At 46.6% G+C, this 23,045-nt stretch overlaps 1 protein-coding gene across 2 annotated transcripts in view; it reads left to right on the top strand.

Annotated features, from left to right (window-relative positions):
- The first annotated feature begins 15,853 nt into the window (after positions 1-15,853).
- tshz3b (teashirt zinc finger homeobox 3b) overlaps positions 15,854-23,045 on the top strand; it is a 29,669-nt gene continuing 22,477 nt past the window's right edge. The window contains exons 1-2 of one of the 2 annotated variants that reach the window (XM_026177580.1): positions 15,854-16,684; positions 16,911-17,256. In XM_026177580.1, coding sequence (XP_026033365.1) covers positions 17,217-17,256 — 40 coding nt within the window. In that variant the 5' untranslated portion in view covers positions 15,854-16,684; positions 16,911-17,216. Of the gene's footprint in view, positions 16,685-16,776; positions 17,257-23,045 lie in introns of those variants that run through there. The other variant, XM_026177590.1, reaches the window with a different exon arrangement.

Raw genomic sequence — 23,045 nt, 5'->3', positions numbered from 1 at the left:
CCTCGGTTGAAGAGCAGCGGGAAACAGATGAATGTAAACTGCAGCTCAGAGAATAAGGACTTTTATTGTGAGATCATCACGTTACCCCTCACAGGTCCTGATCCTGTCCTCTGAGTAAATGTGCAACTTGACATAAAAACATAACTAATATGAAAAATAAAACTGACCTCCTGTATGACTGTTTGAATCAGCCTACAGACACACAGCTGCAGAGGAGGGCTGCGGCCTGCAGTCGCTCACCTCGAGACGACAAGGGGTCGGTGACGGTTCAGGTCAGGCTGTTTGACCCGTGTGTGCTACAGAGGAACAAGCAGATTTTTAACGCTCCCCTTGGTTCTCCTGTAGCACCTCCACCCAGGCGTATGTGGCGCTCGGCTTCACTGTGACTGCAACGGGAGACGAGGCCAGGCCGTCTGCTGAGTAGTTAATGTTGCTGATCAATTTCAATTTTGTTTAATTTTATTTTTCTGAATCAAGTCAGTCAAAAAAATGTTTATAGTGTGAATAAGAATTTATTTTTTTGATTTCAGACAAACTGATGCTCTTTAAGTGTAGTAGTAGTATTTTAGAGAGTTGCAGTACTACTACATGCACTTTAAATCTGTTACAGACTAAAAAACAATCTTTTTTTTTTTTTTTTTTTTTTTTTTTTTTCTTCTAAATGACATCAGAAACAGCAGTATGCGACATTACGTGATGGCAGAGCTTCAGTTCATCCTTTGTCATTTTTTTTATTTTTTATTTATTTATTTTTTTTTAATAAATAGGACAGGGGGAATGAATGAGAGAAAGAGGGGGAGAGAAAGAAAGAAAACCAAAGGGGAGAAGAGACGGTGAGAAGGGGGGGGGAAGAGAGAGAAAAAAAAAAAGAACTCCTGGGTCACCTGTATGGAGAAAAAAAAAAAACAAACAAAAAAAACAAACAGAGGAGACAGCAAACAACAAAGAGCAACATAATAATAGAGAAAACAAAGCACCATCACAATAAACTAGCTAGTCATAGATATCAATAGTTACTAAATAATAAACGATATTGTGCAGCACGCAAGATAGACAGCGCACAGTGTGCTTTGAGGCAGCAGCCAAGAAAGCTTTAGTCCGCGTCTGTGAATACCCATGTGTGCATACCTGTGTGGATCAGCATGCTTGCATTCCAAAGGTTTCTCCATGTAATGATCTGCTAGGGAGTGTGGGGGGGCCACAGCCCCGTCCTCCAGGGCATGAAGCAGGTATGGAGGAGATCAAAACTCCAGACATCCAGAGGCCCCCAGAACACAAGAGACCAAGGAAGACCAACAGAGGGGCAGCCGCGCCACTGTCCCAGTAAGAGCTAAGGAGAGTCCCAGATGAGGGCTCACTCAGCAGCCGCGGAGCAGAAGTCAGGGGGAGTTGCAGTGACGCGCCCGTGAGCTCCGCCGGCCGCCAGCTGTGCCTGAGTGACCGAGCCCCAGGCCGAGAGGCCGGGGGCACCCCACCTCCAAAGGGGCCCGATCGAGCCCCAGGCCCCAGGCCCCGACAAGCGGCCGCCAAGGAGTGAGCCGGTGTGTACCCGGACGCCCACCCCCAGACACAAAGAACCACCAACACACCGACACCTGAGGGAGTCCGCCACCGGCAGGGGAAGTGGTGGTGGGTGGAGATAGGCCTCCAAACCTTGGAGGGCCTGAGGTGTCCCCAGAGAGGTGGCGTCTGATACCCAACCTGACATATAGACACAGACATACAGGCACACACAGACACAAACATCCATTCCCACCCTCATGCTCTCATATGCACTCACTCCACACTCAACCAACGTGGAGACAGACATAAAGAGACGCTGTACACACAATCACACTCCCCAAGCGTACTCTACAAACCGGGTCTAGGTACCCTTGCCCCTGGAGGGGGGAACTGCACCCAGACCCAGGTGGTGTTACCCTTTTCCCTGCGGTGGGGAGAGGCAGACCACTAAAAAACAATCTTAATAAAGTTATTCTTTGTTTTTTGTTTTCTTTAATGTTAATAAGGACACAATGTTATGCAGAGATGCACGTGTAATAACAACTTTATAGACAAATGATACTATTTACAGTCTCAGGGGGAGTGGGGGAGGGGCGTAACAGGAAGTGTCAAAGTAGCGTCACAAAGGAGCAGCAAGCAGGGGCGGGCCTCGGGCGATGCTACCTGTGATTGGCAGATCTCCACCTCACTTGTCTGGTTTCATAAAACTAAGGTTGACACAATGACAGGACTGCACTTAGGCCCCGCCCATCTTTGGTGCCACGCCAGCTTCCGTACAAGCACCGAGCCCGGGGTCAGAGCCGTTATCCGGTCCATCTGGACTGCAGTGCTGCTGCCTGAAGCTGAAGGGTTCAGACTATCCTCTGATCATTCCAGGACACATTAGTGTGAGCTCATACAGTTATACCTGTGTCTTCAGGCTACACCCGGGTCAAAGCCAATTCATCTGCACTTCCCATCACTTCTCCGAGCCAAGAAAAGAAATCCCTGACACTTGGAGTATTGTTCCTCGGCTCGTTTTTTCTTCTATCACTTACTCCTCATCCTTTCTTCACCTCTCATACCCCTGCCATATTTCATTTAAATATTTCATCTAGTTGTCTTGCGGCTTCTGCGGCTTGCCAAGTGTCATCTGGATCGCAGCGACGACATGAAAGTGGAGCAGAGAACTGCGAGAGCGGGAAGAGCGGCGGCTCGGTCGGCTCTGAAACGTCTGCTGGTGATAAGAAGTGAAAAGGTGGAGAAGACGGGGGAGTGATAACTAATGTACTTCCTGTGTACTTCCTCCTCTCTGCTGTCATCTCCACCCAAACACACACACACTCACTCAGACTGAGAGATTTAACGATGTGTGTGTGAGTCTGATGTGAAAGTGGAGTAGTGCGTGATGCGCGAAAATTCTACTCAGCAAGCAGCAGCGTGTCCACTGGCCTTACAGGTTTGCACGTGTGTGTGCCCTCATACCTCCAGCTGAGGTCTCCCAAATCTGTGCACACCACAGAAGAAGAAGCCAGGGCGGTCCTCGTGCTGTAGTTGAACTGCGAGAAAGACAAACACGCTTCAGCTTTTAACGCCTTTCTCCGCGCTGGCGTGTAGCTTGCCGGACGCCTCGACATGCACCGCCTCCCTTTACAGCGCCATAAAGCGAGGTGTAACAGGGCAGCAGCTGTGTTCCTACAGAGTGTGAATGAAATTCATGTTGCTGCTGCAAGGTGTGTTTCATACACAAGGAAGCAGAACGTGTGTTCAAAGGCAGACGCCCCCTTTATCACCCAAACATGTATTTGTATCAAATAAACGTAGAACAGCTCAAACTGACGTCTTGAGCTTTGACCGAACCGGCGTGCCACTGCCTCCTGAAAACCTGATGATCCAGAATCTCTTTGTTCCTTTTGTTGTTCAGAAACGTCAGGACCAGCTCATTATTGCTTCAGTTTTGTCACAGTGAAGAATTTTCTGCAACATTTCCCGTGAGCATATACGTAAAACCAGTTTGTATCTGAAAAATAAAGTTTTAGATCCAAGGAGACATCAGCTCGTCACTGATGTTTGATTTATAACACACAAGCTGATGTGTCATCCTTACAGAGAAATCATGTTTTCTAATGGTAATATAACAGTAATACCACGCTGTGTGTGTGTGTGTGTGTGTGTGTGTGTGTGTGTGTGTGTGTGTGTGTGTGTGTGTGTGTGTGTGTGTGTGTGTGTGTGTGTGTGTGTGTGGCAAATATAAACACACACACTGTGAGGTTTCTGTTCCGCTTGCCAGGCTGCTCGCTGACCCCCCACAAGTGTGTTTGGCCTTTCAACTTTGCACTTCCCCCTCAGGAGAAAAGCTCTGCTCTCTGCAGAAGCTCTGAACATCCCGACACACACACACACACACTGATCTGGCCTTTGAGTGAGTGGATTTAGCTTTGCGGGGTGACTGCAGTCAGACTTGTGGTCACCGGAGTTACAGATAAAGGGATGTGTCACTGCCTCCGTGTGTGTGTGTGTGCGCGCGCTACTGGACGGACACGTGCACAGAGCTGGCACTGAGCTCCTGAGTCCTCAGCTTAGCACTTGATCCTCTCTCTGGGAGGCTGACACCTCAGACAGAAAGCCTTTACAAACTCCTCTGGACTACACACACACACACACACACACACACACACACACACACACACACACACTGACACACACACACACTGACACACACACACACTGACACACACACACACACACACACACACACACACACTGACACACACACACACTGACACACACACACACTGACACACACACACTCACACACACTCACACACACACACACTCACACACACTCACACACACTCACACACAGCACATCACTGAGCGTGGTCAGAGGCATGATGATGGCGATCTGCTGGTCAGCACATGTCTGCCGTCTCCGCGCTTCGTCGCCGTCTGTCCGCGCAGATCAAACTCAACCTCTGAGCGTTTGAGGAGCAGGCGGCGTACGGAAGCCTCCGCGTTCCTGAACGTGCCAGAGCTACGAGTCCTTGCTCTGTGCTGAAGTGGAAAATCATTTGAGCAGATTGACCTCTCGTCTTCTGGCCCCGGGGCAGGGCACACCGCTGGCCGTTTCAGCCCCAGCGCCAAAGCACTAATTCAGGCAGGCGTGGAGCAGCCGTGACACCGACGTAGATGTCAAAGCAGATAGAAAGCGCAGAGGCCCGAGGGCCCCAGCTGCCCGTCACTGAGGAGAAAGTGTGGCCGGTGCACCCCGGGGTGCCTGCATTTAACACAGAGACAGGGTATCACTTCAGAGTGTGTGTGTGTGTGGGGGGGGGGGGGGGGGGGGGGCAGCAGGCTGACGTGCAGCAGAAGATTTTCTCACTGGCTGAGAAACGCTGTTGATAAATGTGAGGCTGGATTCACTCGGTCTCTTTAAACCTGTCGATATTTATCAGAGGCACCGTGATGAGTCCGTGTCTCACAGCTGTGCTCAGCAGTATTCATAGTTTCCAGTCGTAGATTTCAATCTTGACTTTTTCAAATTTGTGGCATTAAACTGAATTTAAAAAAAACTTTTGTGGGAGCTATATTGCAACCAGTGGTAATTTAACCAGAACTGGGTTTTTTCCCCAATTTATTCTGATCATGTAAAAAATACAGAACAAAAAAGGTTTAAAAACCTTAAACACACTCAGCTGTCTTCAGAGACAGAGCAGAACCTAACACCGTCAGGTGGAGGGAGGAGCGCCGATGTGTTAGGAGCGGAGCGCTCTGCAGTGTTTCAGGTTTTCAGACACATTTCTACAAAATTCATATATTGAAAGATCATCAGTGTTTCCTTCATAATATTGACATTTGTGTCAAAACGAAGCCATTAATATGCCTCAGATCTGCGGGAACACAGTCCCAGCTTACAGCAGTGATTTTTCCTCCATTTACACAAGTTGTAAACACAAGAAAAGTCACCTCTGGATTTAAAGCACGAGTCCCTTCTGAACTCTGTACTGCACTTCACTGGACTCCATTTTCATTATGCTGTAATGATGCTGTCTTCCCTTCAGGAAGTGACTGGTGCCTCTAAACGAGGAGGGAGGGCTGGCTGAGAGTGGCACCACCACCGTCTCATTGAACATAATTAATAAAAGCAGCCTGTTCCAGTTTAAGAGGCTGATTAATGCCACAGTTACACGACAGCACAGAGTGCACACACAGTATGTGCCTTAACTGCCATAATGTAATAATAAGAATAACTGTATTTGTACAGCACTGTTACAAAGTGTTTCACAGTTTGACAAAAATTACACATTAAAATTAAGCGTACACAATCAAACATACAACACACATGGTCTAATACACATTCTCATGCACACACACACACAAACATTAGAAGAGCCAAAAAGCTAAGAAGCTAATGTAAGAATAGGTTTTCAGAGGTCGTTTAAAAGATTCGACCTGAATGGGGTGAGGAAGGCTGCTCTAAGGATCAGGAGCTACAGACTGAAAGTGTGATCACCTCTGGATTTAAAACCACAGTGCGAGACAGTCAGGAGACCTGATCAGAAGATCGGAGAGGCCCGCTGGTGTTTAATGACATACAAAGTCCATGAAGAGCTTGTTATGTCATTAATAACAGTGTGACACGATCGTGCAGGGAGGTGAAGAAAGAGGAGGGGCGATGCCATGAAGGCCAGAATTCTGTGATGTTTCTTGAATGATATGAAAAAAAGACTGGATGAGCTTTGAGATGTGAGATTTCAGACGCTGGTCAGAAATAATGCTGAGGTTCTGCGCAGATGATCAGTCCTGACTGACCTCCTTGGAGAAGCTCTGAGGGCTGAGTACAAGAACTTCAGCTTACCAGGACTGAGATGGAGGAAATCTCCAGGCAGACCCGGACCACCGGCACAGAGGTCAGAGGTCACTGTCACAGTCCTTTCGGAGACCCAAAGAGTAGCCAGGTGTCATGTTCCTGGGTCATGCGACCCAGTGTTTCTGAGTTTCATGTTGTGTTGTTATTTCATCTGTATTCCAGTTTCTTTTCAGTTATCTAGTTATTCAGCCATGTTTAGTTTGCAGTTTAGTTCATGGTTTATCAGGTTCCCCTGTGTGTCATGTCTACGTCTCCATGTTTCCTGTTTTACTTTGAAAGAATCCAGTATGTTCTTTGTTCATTGTATTTAGTTTCCCTTCCCCTGCCCTGTCATTAGGTTCATGTGTGTCAGTGGTGTTCCCGTGTGTTAAAGTTCCCATTGTTGTTTATTGTGTCTTGTGCAGTGTTGGTCAAGTTACTTGAAAAAAGTAATCAGTAACTAATTACTGATTACTTCCCCAAAAAGTAATCCCGTTACTTTAATGATTACTTATTTTCAAAAGTAATTAATTACTTAGTTACTTAGTTACTTTTTAAAAACACGATTTACAACCTGAATAGGTGATAAAGCGATAGATCTTTCAGCCCAATTCTACTTTTTCTACATAATCCATCATACTAGGGCTGCTCGATTATGGCAAAAATGATAATCACGATTATTTTCACTGAAATTGAGATGACGATTATTTGATGATATTTATTTAACCCTTTAGGACCTACTATACAAACAAGTCCGCCAGAGCTTATATTATTTTTTTACATGTTGTAGTGCCATTTGTGGGAGCATTTCAAGTTGCTATACATCAATACAACTTTTATAGCCCATATTTTAATAATATGTATGCATTAAGTCCATAGTAACTACATTAATTGCAAAAAAGTGCAATAAACTACAAAAAAATTAAAAATTGTTTTGTTTTTTTTTTTACATATATCTCTACTTGGAGAAATTTAAGAGGTTTATCCCTCAACACTTTAAATACAAAAAAGTTGCAAAAAATAGTTTACAACAACAGGAAATTTATTTTGAGTGTCTTCATAGTTTTATTTTGGAGATACAGCAATTTTTATATACTGCAGGAAAAACAAAAAACAATCCTATGATGCAAATTTGCAAAGAAAACAGTAGGTGCATCAAAATAAACTATTTCCAGCAGTGCAATTTGAGTTCTAAGCATCCCAGAAACTATTGAGAAAAGTCAAACATGACTTATAAAAGCACCAGTATAGGCTTTTAAGGCCTACAAGTAAAAAACTACATTTTCCGCGAAAATGACGTCACTTCCGGTTTCGGGCAGGAAATGGCGGACATGTGCGAAGTGTTACGAACAGCTGATCGGATCGGCAAAACGTGTTTCTGGAATATTATGTTTTTGTTCATGCAAGCGCTTTTTATGCAATTTTTGCAAAGCTATATGTGGAAGGAAACCATGACCTAGGACAAGCTGATGGCATAAGATGTAAGTACAACTCCTCCAGTTTCATATGCAAAAAAAATATTGCGCTAGCTTACGCGGTTCAGGTTCTACAGGGATTTAAAAATAGTTACACAAAACGGAGAGTGCTGCTCTGACCGGCTTTAAAGGGTTAATAATAACAATGTATTGAATAATGACTTTTAAAAATAATATAAAATAGTGTGCAACACCACTGAAGTTTTTTTTTACCTCTCTTTTCAACCAACGGCAGTCACTCTCCTCTCCAAATAACTTCTGCTTAACTTTCCGAGCTTCCCTTGGGTCCTCTTAATCAGCGGTCTCCAACCTTTTTTGTGCCACGGACCGGTTTATGCCCGACAATATTTTCACGGACCGGCCTTTAAGGTGTCGCGGATAAATACAACAAAATAAAACTAGTACCGGTACCGTAAAAAAGAAGATTTGTTCATAACACAGGTGAAAAGACCCAGGAAAACCGACTTAACAATCAAAACGATAACAAAATAACGCTGAAAACCGATAAAAACCCTGAAAACCAGACATTTCATACCTGAGCCTCAACTCTCGCGGCCCGATACCAAACGACTCACGGACTGGTACCGGTCCAAGGCCCGGGGATTGGGGACCGCTGCTCTTAATTGTTGTGACACGTGTTCGAAATGCAGAGAGGTGCGCTCGATTTGCCACACGAAGCAGCGCGAGAGTAAAGCATGAGGGAGGGGCTAATAATCGGCTCTGTCATTTTTAATGATCGTTGAAAGCCCAGATTGTAACCGTGATTAAAATTCGATTAATTGAGCAGCCCTAATGTGTGTATGTGTTAGTCCCCATAGGGAAATAGTTCCTCTGCATTTAACCCATTCACCCAGTGAAGCAGTGGGCAGCCATCAATGCAGCGCCCGGGGAGCAGTGTGTAGGGACGGTACCCTGCTCAGGGGCACCTCAGGGTAGCCATTCAGTGGAGTCGAACCCCCGACCTTCCGATCATGGGGCCACCACGCTTCCTACGGAGCTATCCGTCATGCTGGCCTCCACCAGCATGATGGGCAGCATCATGCTGGTGGAGGCCAGCATGACTGTTGGCTTCACCCTCAACTCTTCAACCACCCTCGTCTTTTCTCCCCTTTTCTTTTTCTATTCCTCTGCTTTTTTGCATAATGCAGGTAATAATGTGAATAAACAAATAAATAAATACAGTGCTCATACTGTCAAAGCTGATGTGCTTGGCACAACAAAGCATGCGGACCATGATTCTGCTTCCAAACGTGCCGGACAAAAAGAGATGACATTTGGATGACATCATTATGTCGTTAGATGCTTTATGAAGCAATCTGTGGTATCTTAGGTCTTCTGTATCTGTTTGTATCACCCAATATGTGCAGAGATGATCGTTATATCATACTTAATATTAGCGATGGCTAGGGATGGGTACCGGTATCCGTTGCCATTATGGCACTGGTTCTGACATAAACGGTAGTAACCAGACCGAAAAGCAGCGCACATTTCGGTGCTTTATTTCGGTGCTTTTTTTTTCCAGTGATGTCATACACTTTGGATTCTAGCCAATCATTTTACCTTTTCAAGGATAGTAGGCGGGCCCAGGTACGTACGTTCTTTTAGAGCAGAGCTACAGATTAAAAATGCCCAAAGCGAAGCGGTCAAAGTCTGGCTGTACTTCACAGCAAAAGATGCAAACTCAGCAGCAACAAGTGCTTTAAGGTGATACTGTGCAAAGGAGGTAACTCCTTGAATATGATGAAACACCTGGCGACGCATAGCGTTTTTTTAAAAGCCAAGAAATACACCGTATGTGATAGCTTGCTGCGAGACCTCACACCGTGCACATCTACTGCGCTTGTGGTGCCTGTTATTGGACCCGGAGTTAGCAACATCTCCCAAGAACCCAAAGAGGAGAGTCCTTGCCCCTAGCCCTGCCAGTGTAGCAGAAATGATGAGGATGATGATGCAGCAGCAGCCGTTCCTCTCTGCGTGAGTAGCTTAATGTTGTTTGTGTGTAATTTACGTTGAGTAGGCTAACCACGTTATTACATTAATGCATGTAAGGTGAACTAGCAAACATCATCATAGCTACATGCGGCTGTCTTCTTGTTTGATGGCAGATACTCCCTTCACCCTGGCCAAAAAGGCTAAAATGACCAAAGAAAAAGTGGAAAAAAGCTAAATATGAGAGGTTTTTGGACAAAGTTTGTGTTTTTTCCATTGATTAAGCACTGCTTCCAGCCAAGAGTGATACTATATAACCCCTATAGCTGCAGAAAAGGCTAACATTATTATCTTTTTACAAAAAAACAGCTACACATGAGAGGTTTTTGGACAAAGTTTGTGTTCTCCATTCTTTAAGCACCGGTTCGAGCACCATTTAAGCACCGACACCATTTCAAAAGTACCGGTTTGGCACTGGTATCAGATAAAACCTAAACAATACCCATCCCTAGAGATGGCTGGTGAATATTAAGTATGACAGTGGGAATAGTGCACTCAGTGTTGTCGAAGGCTGCACCAGCTGTAAGCAGTTGATGGGCCACAGTTTTCTCTGGGATTTAAGAAACGAGTTGAAGTTTGCAAAAGGACCTGCAATTAGTAATGATCTAAACCAGCGGATCACCCAGATGATCGTGACTGACTGATAACGGAGAAGTCAGGGGAGATGACCAGTAGAAACTCATGAAGAGCTCTGGGAGGAATAGTGTCCAAGGGGCAGGAAACAAGCAGAGTAGGTTGAGCCACACTGAACCTGTACGCACTGAGGAATGTAAACTCAAAATAAATAAGTATCTTACGTCTGCCTTTAAAGCCCTTAAAATGAATCAAATCTAAGTGTGTGCGGATGGTCAATGGATGTTTGATAGTTGGTCAATGGATGTTCGATAGTTGGTCAATGGATGGTCGATAGATGGTAGATGGACAGTCGATGGATGGTCGATGTATGTTCAATAGATGGTTGATGGACGGTCAATGGATGGTTGATGGATGATGGACAGTTGATGAATGGTAGATGGACGGTTGATGGTAGATAGATGGATGAGTGATGGATGGTTGATGGATGATGTATGTTCAATAGATGGTAGATGGACGGTCAATGGATGGTTGATGGATGTTCAATGGATGGTTGATGGATGCTCGATGGATGGTCAATGGATGGGCGATGTATGTTCAATAGATGGTTGATGGACGGTCAATGGATGGTTGATGGATGGTCGATGGACGAGTGATGGATGGTTGATGGACAGTCAATGGATGGTCGATGTATGTATGTACATCTTTCAGAGCAGTTTTTAAAACCTTAAACCTGGTCTCGTGGTTTGCCCAGACACTGAACGTTTTAGGGAAGAATGCTTCTTCTCATTTCATTTTCAAACACTTAAAATGAAACGAGAAAAATTTTGACGTAGACATGGCTAACCCACATCAGATCTAAGAGGCAGACAGTGTTTGATGGGAGGCGTTTGGGAGGAAGAGATTTCCTTTCACCTGTCAGCCACACTGGGTATTTGAGTTTTTCATTAAATTGAAAATTGAAACATTCAGCTGGAAAAGTTTAATCAGGGAGGGACGCTGCAGTATCTGAACATCTCTTCATCGCATGTATGAAAAATAATCTCTCTGCATTGAACTCCTAACATCCACCTGGTCAGCAAATGGAAAGACTGTGTACAGGTGTACGAGAAACAGTAAATGGTTTTTAAATAATCTGCTTGTTTAGTGAGCGGACAAAACCAGCCAAACCAAATGGTTACTGAAAGCTGGAGTAAGTTATTGTGTTACACTCACTCAAAAAATTATTATATATTTTTACCCCTCAGTAAACATGTGAGTAAAATGCAACTGAAATATATAATATCAAAGTTTATTTATTCCAGTAATTAATCATTAAAGTTTATTTGATATAAACTGACTGCACACTAGTCAAGGAAATTTATTTTACCACGATTCATTCAAAGGAAATTTTTTCTCAGTACTTTTACATGTAATTAAATTACCAAAAGCCAGGGTTTTGGGCAGATTTTTTTGTGCTGTGGCCTAAATCACCCTGATATATTAGAATTAGAGAAAGACCTGAACTGTTTTAGCAAACATCTGAGCTTTTTTTGACGCATGTGAGACAGAGTGAATATTTCCTGTTTTGCAAAATGAATATATTTAATAATAAAAATGAATTATCCGGGTTAGTCTTCGGATTTTGGTCGTGTTGTGTCTAACGGCGACTGAGACCTCAGGGGGTTCATTTAGGCCTGTGATGGAGCCCCGGTGGTCCCTGAGCATGGCTTTGAGAAACCCCCCATGTTTGCAAGCGGCTCAGTAATGGAGCGCAGTGGCCTGAAGTCTGTCCTAATGACTGTAACACATGTGCGTCTGGCTCTCAGCCCTCTCATTAACGTCACTGGACACTGTATACTCTGACTGTGTGTGGATGATCTCATCTCCTCTCAGAGTGCTCCGCCCGTGGCTGTGGATGTGTCTGTATTTACGTGCGCACCCACTCACGGCACTGGTGCGGACGCTGTGTCGAGGAGGCCGCTCGTACCCGGAGACAGCGATCGCGTCTCCTGCAGGAGCTCCATTCATGTTTTAATGTTTTTCTCAGTGTTCCACTCCACAGTGAAAGGAAACAGAAATGTTTCTGTTTCCTTTTGTTTTGCTTACAGATGTTGAAGCTCCACTTTATGAATATGTGTGTGTGTGTGTGTGTGTGTGTGTGTGTGTGTGTGTGTGTGTGTGTGTGTGTGTGTGTGTGTGTGTGTGTGTGTGTGTGGTAAACAGGGTGGCTTGCTCTGTGGAAGAAGGAATTTCCCCCAGCAGTCCCCATCAGTAATAGTGCCTGTAATGAGCTGCAGCTGTCAGCCTGGTTTCTGCACACACACACACTTCCACAGAAAACACACACTCGCAGTGAGGAGGAAGCAGTGAGTCACTCAGCGGTGCGCCGTCTTACTGTACGCTGATAAAAACAAAGTCATCAGACACACAAACACTTCCTGAGAAATACCTGCAGCCAAAAATATCCTCACCGCACTGCCGTAAAAACACACATTTTCCTGCCTGTTCTCCATTGTGTGTGTTTGTGTGTTAAATGTTTTAACGTCGCTTCATTTTTTTACCTTTTAGCGTGAGCGTTAGAGGAGTCAGAGTGACGGCTCGGCGGCTGCAAGGACACAAAGAAACGCTTCAGATGATTTTCCTCCTCTAACGATCCTCGTGCAGCGAGCAGATTCTCATTTCACTAAATTTTTAATTCTCCGTCCTGCCAGAAAAAAACCCAGCACAGCTGACTGAAACGTGCTCTGAAGCAAGGACGCGTCTCTGCTCGGCCGACAGGAAATCTGAATGAACGCGTCCCGTCCTCTCTGAGTTTCAATCGAGTCCAGTTTATCCAGTTTGATTTTTTTAAAAACAAGTCAAAATTTGAAAAAAAAAACAAATGCACCTCTGCCACCAATAAACCAGAGACAAACAACGAACAATATCACTTTTAAATATTTGTTAATATGAAAATACAGTTTTTCTCTCATATGTCTGGCAAGCAGGAGGCTGAGACTGGTGGTGTATTTTTCTGACTGGTTTCCAGTTAGAGCAGGGAGAGAATCCCGGGAACACAGATCCATATGACACGAGCAGTAACCTCTGACCCCTGTCCACGACTGAGAGGGACACCCAGCTTCATCCTCAAGACCTGCTGCCTCATTTTTATCACTTTTCTTTGCATTCATAAAAATTCATGTTCCTGGGGGAGGAACCCTCCGCCCAGCAGCAGTTGTGAAGCTGAGATGTGGAACGGCGAGGAGCTTTTAAAAGCTGCCGAGGGGTTTAACAAGTTCCCAGTTTGTTTCTGATCAGGTCTGTTAGAAAAAGCCTCTCTGAGCGCCGCTCGAGCATGCTTCCCCCGATCGTGGGGAGCATTTTTTCTGTTCTCAATGCCGAGTTCACAGTTTGGATTTGTGGGGAATCATCTGAAGGCTTCAGCCTGACCTGCACCCTCCCCCCAACAAACCAACATAAAGATGATGAAGACGATGAAGACGATGAAGACAACGATAAAACTTCGAGCGGCGACTTTGTGTTCCCGCTGAGCCTCGGCTCGGTTTGCGACCTACCCGGCCCTCCGTCTGTGACCTCTGCCGGGTTTTATCTGGTTCCAGTTGAACGTTGGAGATCAGACTTTAATTTTGAAGGCGCAGCGCGGGACAGTGATGAATAGGCTGCATCAAGGAGGGCTTAAATTACCCCACTCCCTGGTGGCAGCACTGACCAGAGGAGAGCAGAGGGGTGTGTGTGTGTGTGTGTGGTGACCTAATAACAGCAGACAGAGAAAGAAAGAGGGCTGGTCAGCACTTGCCCCCTCAACCCTGCTAGCTCCGCAACTCACCCACAGAGGAAGAGGAGGAGTGAGGACAGTGTGGGTGGGGGTGTCTGTGTGTGTGTGTGTGTGTGGGGGGGGGGGGGGGGGGGGGGGGGGCTACCTGCCCCTTCAGCTCCTTCTGTGGGAGTTAGGGAGCTCTCAGGTGGAGAGCCTGTCCTGTTTTGGTTTCATGCAAATGTGATTTTTTTCTCTTCTCTGTAAAATAAAAGCACAAGCTTGCCAGGTTTCTTTTTTTTGTCTTTTATTTTGGAGGCGGCGGCCGAGACGGTGGGATGAAGCAGCTGGTCTCAGACTGCGAGGGGCCTGCAGAGATTATTGGTCTCATTTTTAGGAACAGATAACGAGAGAAATTCCATCTGTGCTGAATTTAAGTTTCCTGATTTTTAACCATTTTACTGGAAAAATGTTTGCAAATGGATCTACCAGAAACTGATCAGTTTACTAGAAGATCATTAATAAACTGATCAATTTGATTTCTGTGTGAACATTAAAATTATTTTCAGTCTTTAAAAATATCAACAAACTGTGTTTGAGTCATTTTAAACTGTGAATACTAAAAAACTGCTGAGAGTTTTGATTTTGGATGTCAGTTTAAGTGAGCTCAGAGCTCCGTGAACACTTTCGTCCGTTGTTTTTATTCATGTATCATTTTCACCCAGCTCACAAATCTGTGTGTGTGTGTGTGTGTGCGCGCGCGCGCGCGTGAATTAACAAAACAAACCCATAAAAACGTCACCTCCATCAGTGACCCCGGACAGGTTTCTGAGTTTTTGCGTTGTTTTAAAAAAAGAACAAACTGGAATCTGCGCAAAAACTGCGTAAAATCCGACCCGTACACACACGCGCACGCAGTAAGGCGTGTGTGTCGGTTTTCCCCGCATGCTTAAAAAACCATTAAAAAACTTTTCTGTCTCTAACTTTGAAAATCATTTCCTGTTTTCCAAATAACTGCGGATGTTCCGCACATTTATGCCGCATTTTTTCAGAATAAATCTGTCACGTGCACGCGCAGCAGAAAAGGCTGCGGACATCTGACGTTTCCTCACAGATGAACCCGCCGCGATACATGTCCTCACCCCCCCCTCCACAACAACAATAGTAATGATTATTATCATTATTATTATTATAGTTATAATTATTATCATTAATATATTTAATAATAACTATTATTCTAATAATAATTATTATTATATCAATAATTATAATTATTTTATACTGACATTATTACTAATATTATGAATAATTTTAGTATAACAATAATTATTGTGATTGTTTGTATTATTGTAATATGTAATTAATATTATTCTTTTTTTTTGTTGTTGTAGAGAGAGGAGCAGGCAGGCGGCTGGCGCGCGCTGATGTTTTCACGTGAAACAAAAAGTTTAAACCAAATTAAAAATAAATAAAAGTCCAAATTTAAATGAAGCTGCTGAGAAACTTTAAAATCAGAAGAAAAACAATCTGAAAAAATTACTTTGATTTCAACATCTCACACACACACACAGTGCACAGAATCAGCTAACATCTGTGTGCACATCTGCCGCAGTTTGACTTGCAGACTAAAAGTACCTTTAAAAGTGTTAAGGCTACGCTTTCTACAAACACACAGCTGATCGGAGTAATCAGATTACTCTCAAACATGTGAAATATCTTTGAATAAAATCTAAAAATGTGTTTGTTCGCTTTCAGTTTGGTCACGTGAGGGTTAAACTTTGTTTCCCTCATAAACACGCGCGTGTTTAGTGAGTGTGTGCGTGTGTGTGTGTGTGTCCTCTCCGCGTGGCTCCGTGTTTCTCTGATTCACAGAAGAAGAAACGCAGCTTTGATTTCCCAAAGTGGACCGTGTCAGTCAGCGCGTGCGCGTAGTGGGAGTGGTGTGTGTGTGTGTGTGTGTGTGTGTGTGTGTGTGTGTGTGTGTGTGTGTGTGTGTGTGACACTGATGGATGCGCCAATGGAGAGACGGACAGATGCTGGGGCGGATCTAACGGAGCAGCAGCAGCTCGCGCTCAGTCCGACACACACTCGGAGCGCGAGCCGCGGAGAGCGCGCGGGCACACACGGGACACTCACCGGGTCTGCGCGAAGATCCGAGCGCCGGAAAACCTCCTCCTCCAAACTTTGCTCTCGTCCGCGAGCGGCTCCGCGCCTCCTCACCGTGGCCTCACCTGAGGGAGCTCACCTGCGCGCGGACACGGCTCCTTGTTCTAGCAGGAGCGCAGAGGGAGGCGCTCCTGGGCAGAAGGAGCAAGGCTCAACGGCAGCCCGAGCCTCCTCCTCCTCATGCACATTATTGCAAGCAGGGAGATCCAATCAAGCACGCATCTCATCGATTCACGCGCACACGGTGAGTGAGGGACTTGTCTTCAGCGGATTTTTCAAAGCGGACAAACACCTCCTCCGGTCCTCCGCTCCACCGCTCCCGGTGCAGAAGCAGTTTTCTCTGGATGTTTGTTCCCGCTCTGAAGAAGTGCGCGTGATCACCGGGAGGCACGCGGCGAAGTCCCAGCCCGCAAAGTAAGTGTGTGTGTGTGTGTGTGTGTGTGTGTGTGTGTGTGAGAGAGAGAGAGAGAGAGAGAGAGAGAGAGAGAGGGAGAGAGGAGGTCGGGAGGAGGGAGCTACGTGACGCCGCTCAGCGCGGAGCTTGAACCGGAGACGAAGCGCCGCTCAGTGCGCGCGCGGCAGGTTTGCGGACTTTGACTGACGCAGTCCTCCGGTCTGTCCTCCGGTTTTGTCCCCGCAGCTCGCCTGTTGCAGCTCGGACTCATCGGCGACTCAAGAGGCGGAGCTGCTCCTCCTGCTGCTGCCGGAGCGGCGCGCCGAGGCTCGGCCACGGACCGGGACTCCCGCCGGTCTTCCGTCACCTCTTTAAATCTCCTTTCTGCAGTTTTTGCCCCCCCCCCCCCCCCGCTCCCCACGCACCCTCCCCGCTCTATGCGGGAGTCCTGAGAGCAGCGGGGGGGCACATTGCCGGAGCTCCGCGGAGCCCCCGGGCTGCCTCGGATCAGCGCCGACTCAGAGCGACTCTCCGCCGGACTCCTGAGCCGACATGCCGCGGAGGAAGCAGCAAGCGCCGCGGCGCGCCGCAGGTAAGCCCCGCTGTTTGCCCCCCTCCGCTAAGCAGCTACTTTTCATTAATATTTCCCCACTCTCTCACACACACTCGTTCTCTCACACACACACACTCCAAACACAAACACACACACTGTCATACACACACACTCTCACACACACGCGCTCTCACGCACACACAGCATCTCTAGTTAAAAACAGACAGCTGGATTTATTTTTCAGATTTTTACCGTTTTAACCCAACGTGTGTTTGGAGTGTGTGAGAGTTTATTTTGAGTAAAATATTTTTATTTTGACACACACACACACACACACACACACACACCTGTAGGCTGCATGTTCGATGAAGTGAATTTTCAGAATAAACCTTCAGCTCTTCACACATGTGACCATCAGCTTCCAGCAGAGGTCAAAGGTCAGTATGAGCTCTAGGAAAAGGTTTGGTCGGGCTCAGTGTGGACCCAGCACCTTGGGTCTGCCGACTCCAATGGGTTTTTTGAGGATTACCAAATAACCGACAGAAAACAAAGTCAGATTTATCTTGTTCTTTTTAGTTGATGGATTTTTAAAACATTTTTCTCATTTTTAGTGTCGTCATATTTCTGAGTTTCTCGTTGTTCCTCCGGCCGTCGATTTATCCTCGATAATCGGGGGCCGGTCATTCCCGGCCCTCAGATTTTTCCACCTCTGTTTTCTTTCCCTCCTCTTTCAGTTTCTGGGAAAGACTTCTCTCCCCAAGTAAAGATTAGTTCACGGGCTGCAGAGCGAGGAGGGAGTGATGCTGGAAAAGAGCTTAATGGACAGTCGCCATCTTTGATTTGACGCCTGATTGATCACCCGTCACCCGACCGGGCTTTTGATCTGTTCATTCCCAATAATCTCCTCCTCCTCCTCCTCCCCCCAGTCACGTCGACCTCACAAACTTCAGCGCTCACCTCGTTCTGTTGTTAGCGCTCAGCTTAACATCTTGCTGAATCACAGATCATTTTACGATGACCTTTAACCTTTGGTGTTTGGCTTTAACTGGAGGATTGCTGAGCGCGCACACACACTGTGGTGTTACAGATGTGAGGCTTTGCTTCATATTTGATTCAATCGTCTGAACGCTGACAGCCACATTCATCAGAGGCTCTTATGGTCAATCAGTGCTGGGGGGTGGGGGGGGGTAATGGACATGCCGGGAGGGGTTAAAGCCGCGGATGGATGCAGAAGCTAAACGATGGATTTCTTTCTTGAGAATAAACGTGCCTGCTGAAGGAGGAGCTTCATTTCAAACTAGCAGCCACGTCCTATTTTTTCTCCTCCTCTCCTCTCCTCCTCTCCTCGTCCTGCAGCTGCGAGCTGAGCAGTTTTGGAAGATTGAGTTTGAGAGGGTGATGTCAAACTGGTTGCCGTGTGGTGACAGAGTTCTGGGAGGATGATTCGGAGTTTTGGGCCGAGGAGCCTGCTTTTCCTTCGGCGTGTTCCGCCGTGATGCTGATCTGTTTCCTGAGCAGCACGTGTGCTCAGGACACGCTTGTCTGAGGTGAAAGTTTGGTCGTGCACGCCACAGCAAGCTCACAGCACGTGCTCCACATGCGCAGACTGTTTTTACTGGACGCCATGTTTCTCATCTAAAAGCACATTTGTGTGTTTCCGTGTCAGTGTGAGGATGTTCAGAGGATTGTTCCTGCAGGCCAGGGCGGCGCGGTGGCGCAGCAGTTAGCGGCGTGGCCTCACAGTGAGGAGGTGAATCTGATGCTCCTTCTCTCACTCACATTTTCTCTTTGTAACCAAACCTTGCCGTTTTCTTGGCGTTTACATTTTTGAGTCTCTGCTGAGCTCTTCTGAACATTAGACCCGTTTCTTCTCCCCTTCACCACCCGACACACACACACACACGCTTCCTGCCGTGGTGACGGAGCGCGCTCAGCTGTCTTAAGAGGAGTTGTTTTGCCAGCTTCATTAGCGTTGTGCTAATTAGCCGAGCAGCTGATGGATCTGTGACAGGCCTAATGATTGGAGATGACAAGCTCCGCACATTGTCACGCTCGCCAATTAGCTCTCCACCATCGCTGGATTTAATCAACATGATCGTACGCCGTCCTCGTTTGCCTCCCGTCCACCCCGCCGCCGGTGAGGGTTCATTCGAGGTGACCGTCCTGAGCAGGAGGCTTTATTTTTTCCGAGCTCGTGACATCAGCGGGCTTTTGTCCCCAAGCTTCAAAGTCACACTTCATTGTTCTCACACAGGAAGTTCCACCATCAAACAGCACAGCGCCGTTATTTATCCCCAAACAAAAAAACGCCATCATCAGTGAGGCGCCTGCACGTCTTACATTTGAATTACAAGTCCTCACACACACACACACACTCGTGTGAGGACAACAAGTCTTAGTTCATAGGAGTGTGTGTGCGTGAGTGTGTCATTGTCTCCGTGATGTAACGAGATCCATCGTTAAAGTTCAGCTGGTTGAGTTTGTTTAAAGTTTTAATGATTATCTTCCAAACTGCAGCTTTTCATCATAATTCGGTAAAATCAGGTGACGATGAGGCTGAAGATCATGTGACTCGTGATGTTATGGGTGAGCTGATCACTGTGAGGCTCAAACGGAGGGAAGGTTGGCGCTTTCCTCGGTGTGCGACGTCTTTCAGTAGAAACGATTCAGAGACTTTTTGAGCTCCAAAAGTCACGTCAAGGTTTGTCAGATGATCTTTGAGCTCTGGTTAGTCGTAGAAACATGCCACTCGTCTCTGATTTATTTCACCTGTTAGTGAACAGCACACACACGCACACAGACGCACACACAGACACACACACATGGCTGCTGAAGACGCTCAGGTATCAGAGGTCGGCCTTTTTCCTCGGGTTAAGGCGATGTTCACGAAGAACCCCGCGCCGTTTTCGTGCCCATGCGCTCAGCTGCTGCATGTTCGGTCGCCGGTGAACCAACACGGGCCACACGCACGTTTTCCCTTCAAACGAAGCTGCTCCGGGTCTCTTCATCTCTGGAACCGCTGATGACTGTTTTCTTCTTTTGACTTTGTTAAAATTAGATTTTAAGCAAAAAAATTGAAAATGCCAGACGTATACCACGACTCGGATGTTCGGCGTCCTCGACGGCTCGGCGGACGACTGCAGCAGTTAGAATAATAAAGTGTTGCGTTCTCAAACACAAACTGTTGAGCTGGTTTTTTGCAGGTCTTAGAAAACAATGTGAGGAAGGAAGCCTGTCTCCAGCTGAGCGGCACTTTCCTGATGTCACAGAGTTAAAGTGGGAGTGGCTTCCACCGCCTGCTCCAACATGGCCGATCTGCAGCAGCTTCAAAAAAGGCCGTAAAAGGATTTTTAAGAAAACACGATCTGATCACGAACCAGCGTTATTCTGGTGACTCGATATCTGAGGGTCTTTTTCACGTCCGGCCTGCCCTAATCAGGCGGTAACCACGGTAACAATGCTAAAAACTGCTACATATGGACATTTGATCGCTGTTTCACAGTCGTTACGATGTTTCCACGTCATTATTTGTTTGACTCGCACACTGTGATTGGTTCCTTAAAGCTGTGATATTATTGGTTCCCCAGCCTGCAGGGCGCTCACTCGTACGTAACCTCGTCTACAAACCGTTCGATTCAAATCTCAACAACAGTCACCTGAAGGTGTTTATAAAGTAAAGACCTGGCAATCAGAAATGGGAAGCAAAGAGACATCCATCAGAACAAGGATCATGGGAATCCCCCGGCAGCCTACGTCTATTGCAGCATAACTAAGGGAGGATTCAGGGTCACCTGGTCCAGCCCTAACTATATGCTTTAGCAAAAAGGAAAGTTTCAATCTTAAAGGCAGAGATAGTGTCTGTCTTATGGTGAATGTGAGTGGATCTCAGCTGAGAGGACACATCTGAAACCAAACAGGAAGTGTCACCATCGTGACACCATCAGTTTCAGGCGGAGAACTTAGAAGTTTACCTGAAAAATAAAAAGCACATTTCCGGAAAAATAAGGAAATGATGTGTTGTGCACAAAGAGAAGGACCCAAAGCAAAGCAGGTTTGGTGTTTTTGTGGTTCTCAGACTCAGAGACGTAGCCCTAAAATTTGATCTTTATCTGGAGTAAATATATGAGGTCAGATGAGCTGTGAGGTCAGAGACGTGTACGGGAATACGCCACGGTCTCTGAAGCTCGTTCAGCGTGAGGCTGGAACACCAAGGCCGTCGTCTGTGACCCGCTGCGGTTAAACTCGGCCCCTTAATGAAGCGTTTGAAGCTGGCGGATGCTGTGATTGTACCGTAGTTAAATATTGGATCACAAGGACGGACAGGAAGCCATTGACACTGTAAAGCAGATTATGCGCACAGGCGGGAGGAAGCAGAAAGGAACGAAGAAGCCGGCGAGCAGACAAACGACAGTCACGGGGGGTCCCCCCCATTCCTCCAGGATAAGTGGCTGATGGTTTCTAAACAGTGTTTCTTCTCCTTCTCTCTCACAATCCTCCGTCACGGCTCCCATTAGGTTGACAGCTGTCAATTAGCCTCCCTTGGTCTGGCGCTCTGCACTTTATTGCCGGCAGTTGATGCTGTCATTCGCTCCCAGTTTCGCCTTGAGCGTTATCACGAGCGCTCAAACAGTCGATAGCTGATGCATCAGCAGTTATTTCTTAAATTGGCTCACAAGGCTGCATCCGCTCCTCCTCATTTCTTCTCCCCCCTCTCCTCTGTCTGTCTGCTCCCTGCTCACCTCCTCTTCCTCTCCAAACACCCTGGTGTGTGTGTGTGGGGGGGGGGGGGGGGGAGTCAGAACAACAGCAGCTAAAACATCAGCAGTGTGTGTTTAAAGGGAAATCGTTTTCATTCTTGAAGCGACACAGAGAAGACGTGACGGAGGGAAGAATGGCAGGTGTGTGTGTTCAGGATAAACAAGGTTTCTGTGACACACACACACACACACACACACTGGTCTCACAGATTATTACTGAGACAGCTACACAGCCTGCTTTGAGATTTTCTTTGCTCCCACGCTCTTCATCACAGAGGGTTCCTAATCATCGTCATCATTTCCCTCAAACTCTGAATGATGCTTTGAGTCTCTTTAAGAAGCTCGGCCGTTCCTCTCCAACTGCTGCCTTTATTTTTACGGCCCGTTAGACTTCCTGTCATGCTCAGGAGATACATCGAGAGACGAGAGGCCCAGTTGGAGGATGAGTTAGTGTTGAGACAAGGTGTGTGTGTGTGTGTGTGTGTGTGTGTGTGTGTGTGTGTGTGTGTGTGTGTGTGTGTGTGTGTGTGTGTGTGTGTGTGTCTGTTTTGAGTGTCATCTGGGCTCAGCTCCAGGTCTGGTTTCTTCTTACCCTCAGTGGGGGTTCCCTTTATGTCTGCGAAATGTGTGTGTCCTTCGCTTTCCCACGGAGGCTTTGGCCTAACCCAGACGAGACTGGCAGCCATCAGTCTGTGTGTGCGTGCGTGCGTGAGTGTGATGAAAGGCAGGAGAGCCGGCAGCGAGGACCCGTCTGAAGGTCTGGTAATCAGGGCCAGCCTAAGCTGACATCCTCCTCAGGCTGACAGGGCCTTCCTCTTCAGTCCACAGACACACACAGATCAGAGCCTCTGAAAGTTTTGATCTGAGTGCCGTGTTTGTGAGCCAGCACTGAGCTGAAAGCAGGCAGGAAAAGTGCAGCAGAACTTTATTTAACTTTAAACTTATTAATATATCAAATTTATTGAGCTTTAACCTGCAATCAGGTCAGAGGGCAAAGGTGAACCTGCTGCGAGTTTTACTTTCTTACCTTGTTGGAGGGCTTTGATCCTCCATCAAACAGAAATCTGTACT

This window comes from Astatotilapia calliptera, chromosome 1 (assembly GCF_900246225.1).
Source record: "Astatotilapia calliptera chromosome 1, fAstCal1.2, whole genome shotgun sequence".
Lineage (NCBI taxonomy): Eukaryota > Metazoa > Chordata > Actinopteri > Cichliformes > Cichlidae > Astatotilapia > Astatotilapia calliptera.
Note: the sequence above shows the minus strand (reverse complement) of the source record. Positions and strands in the feature narration are given on the sequence as shown.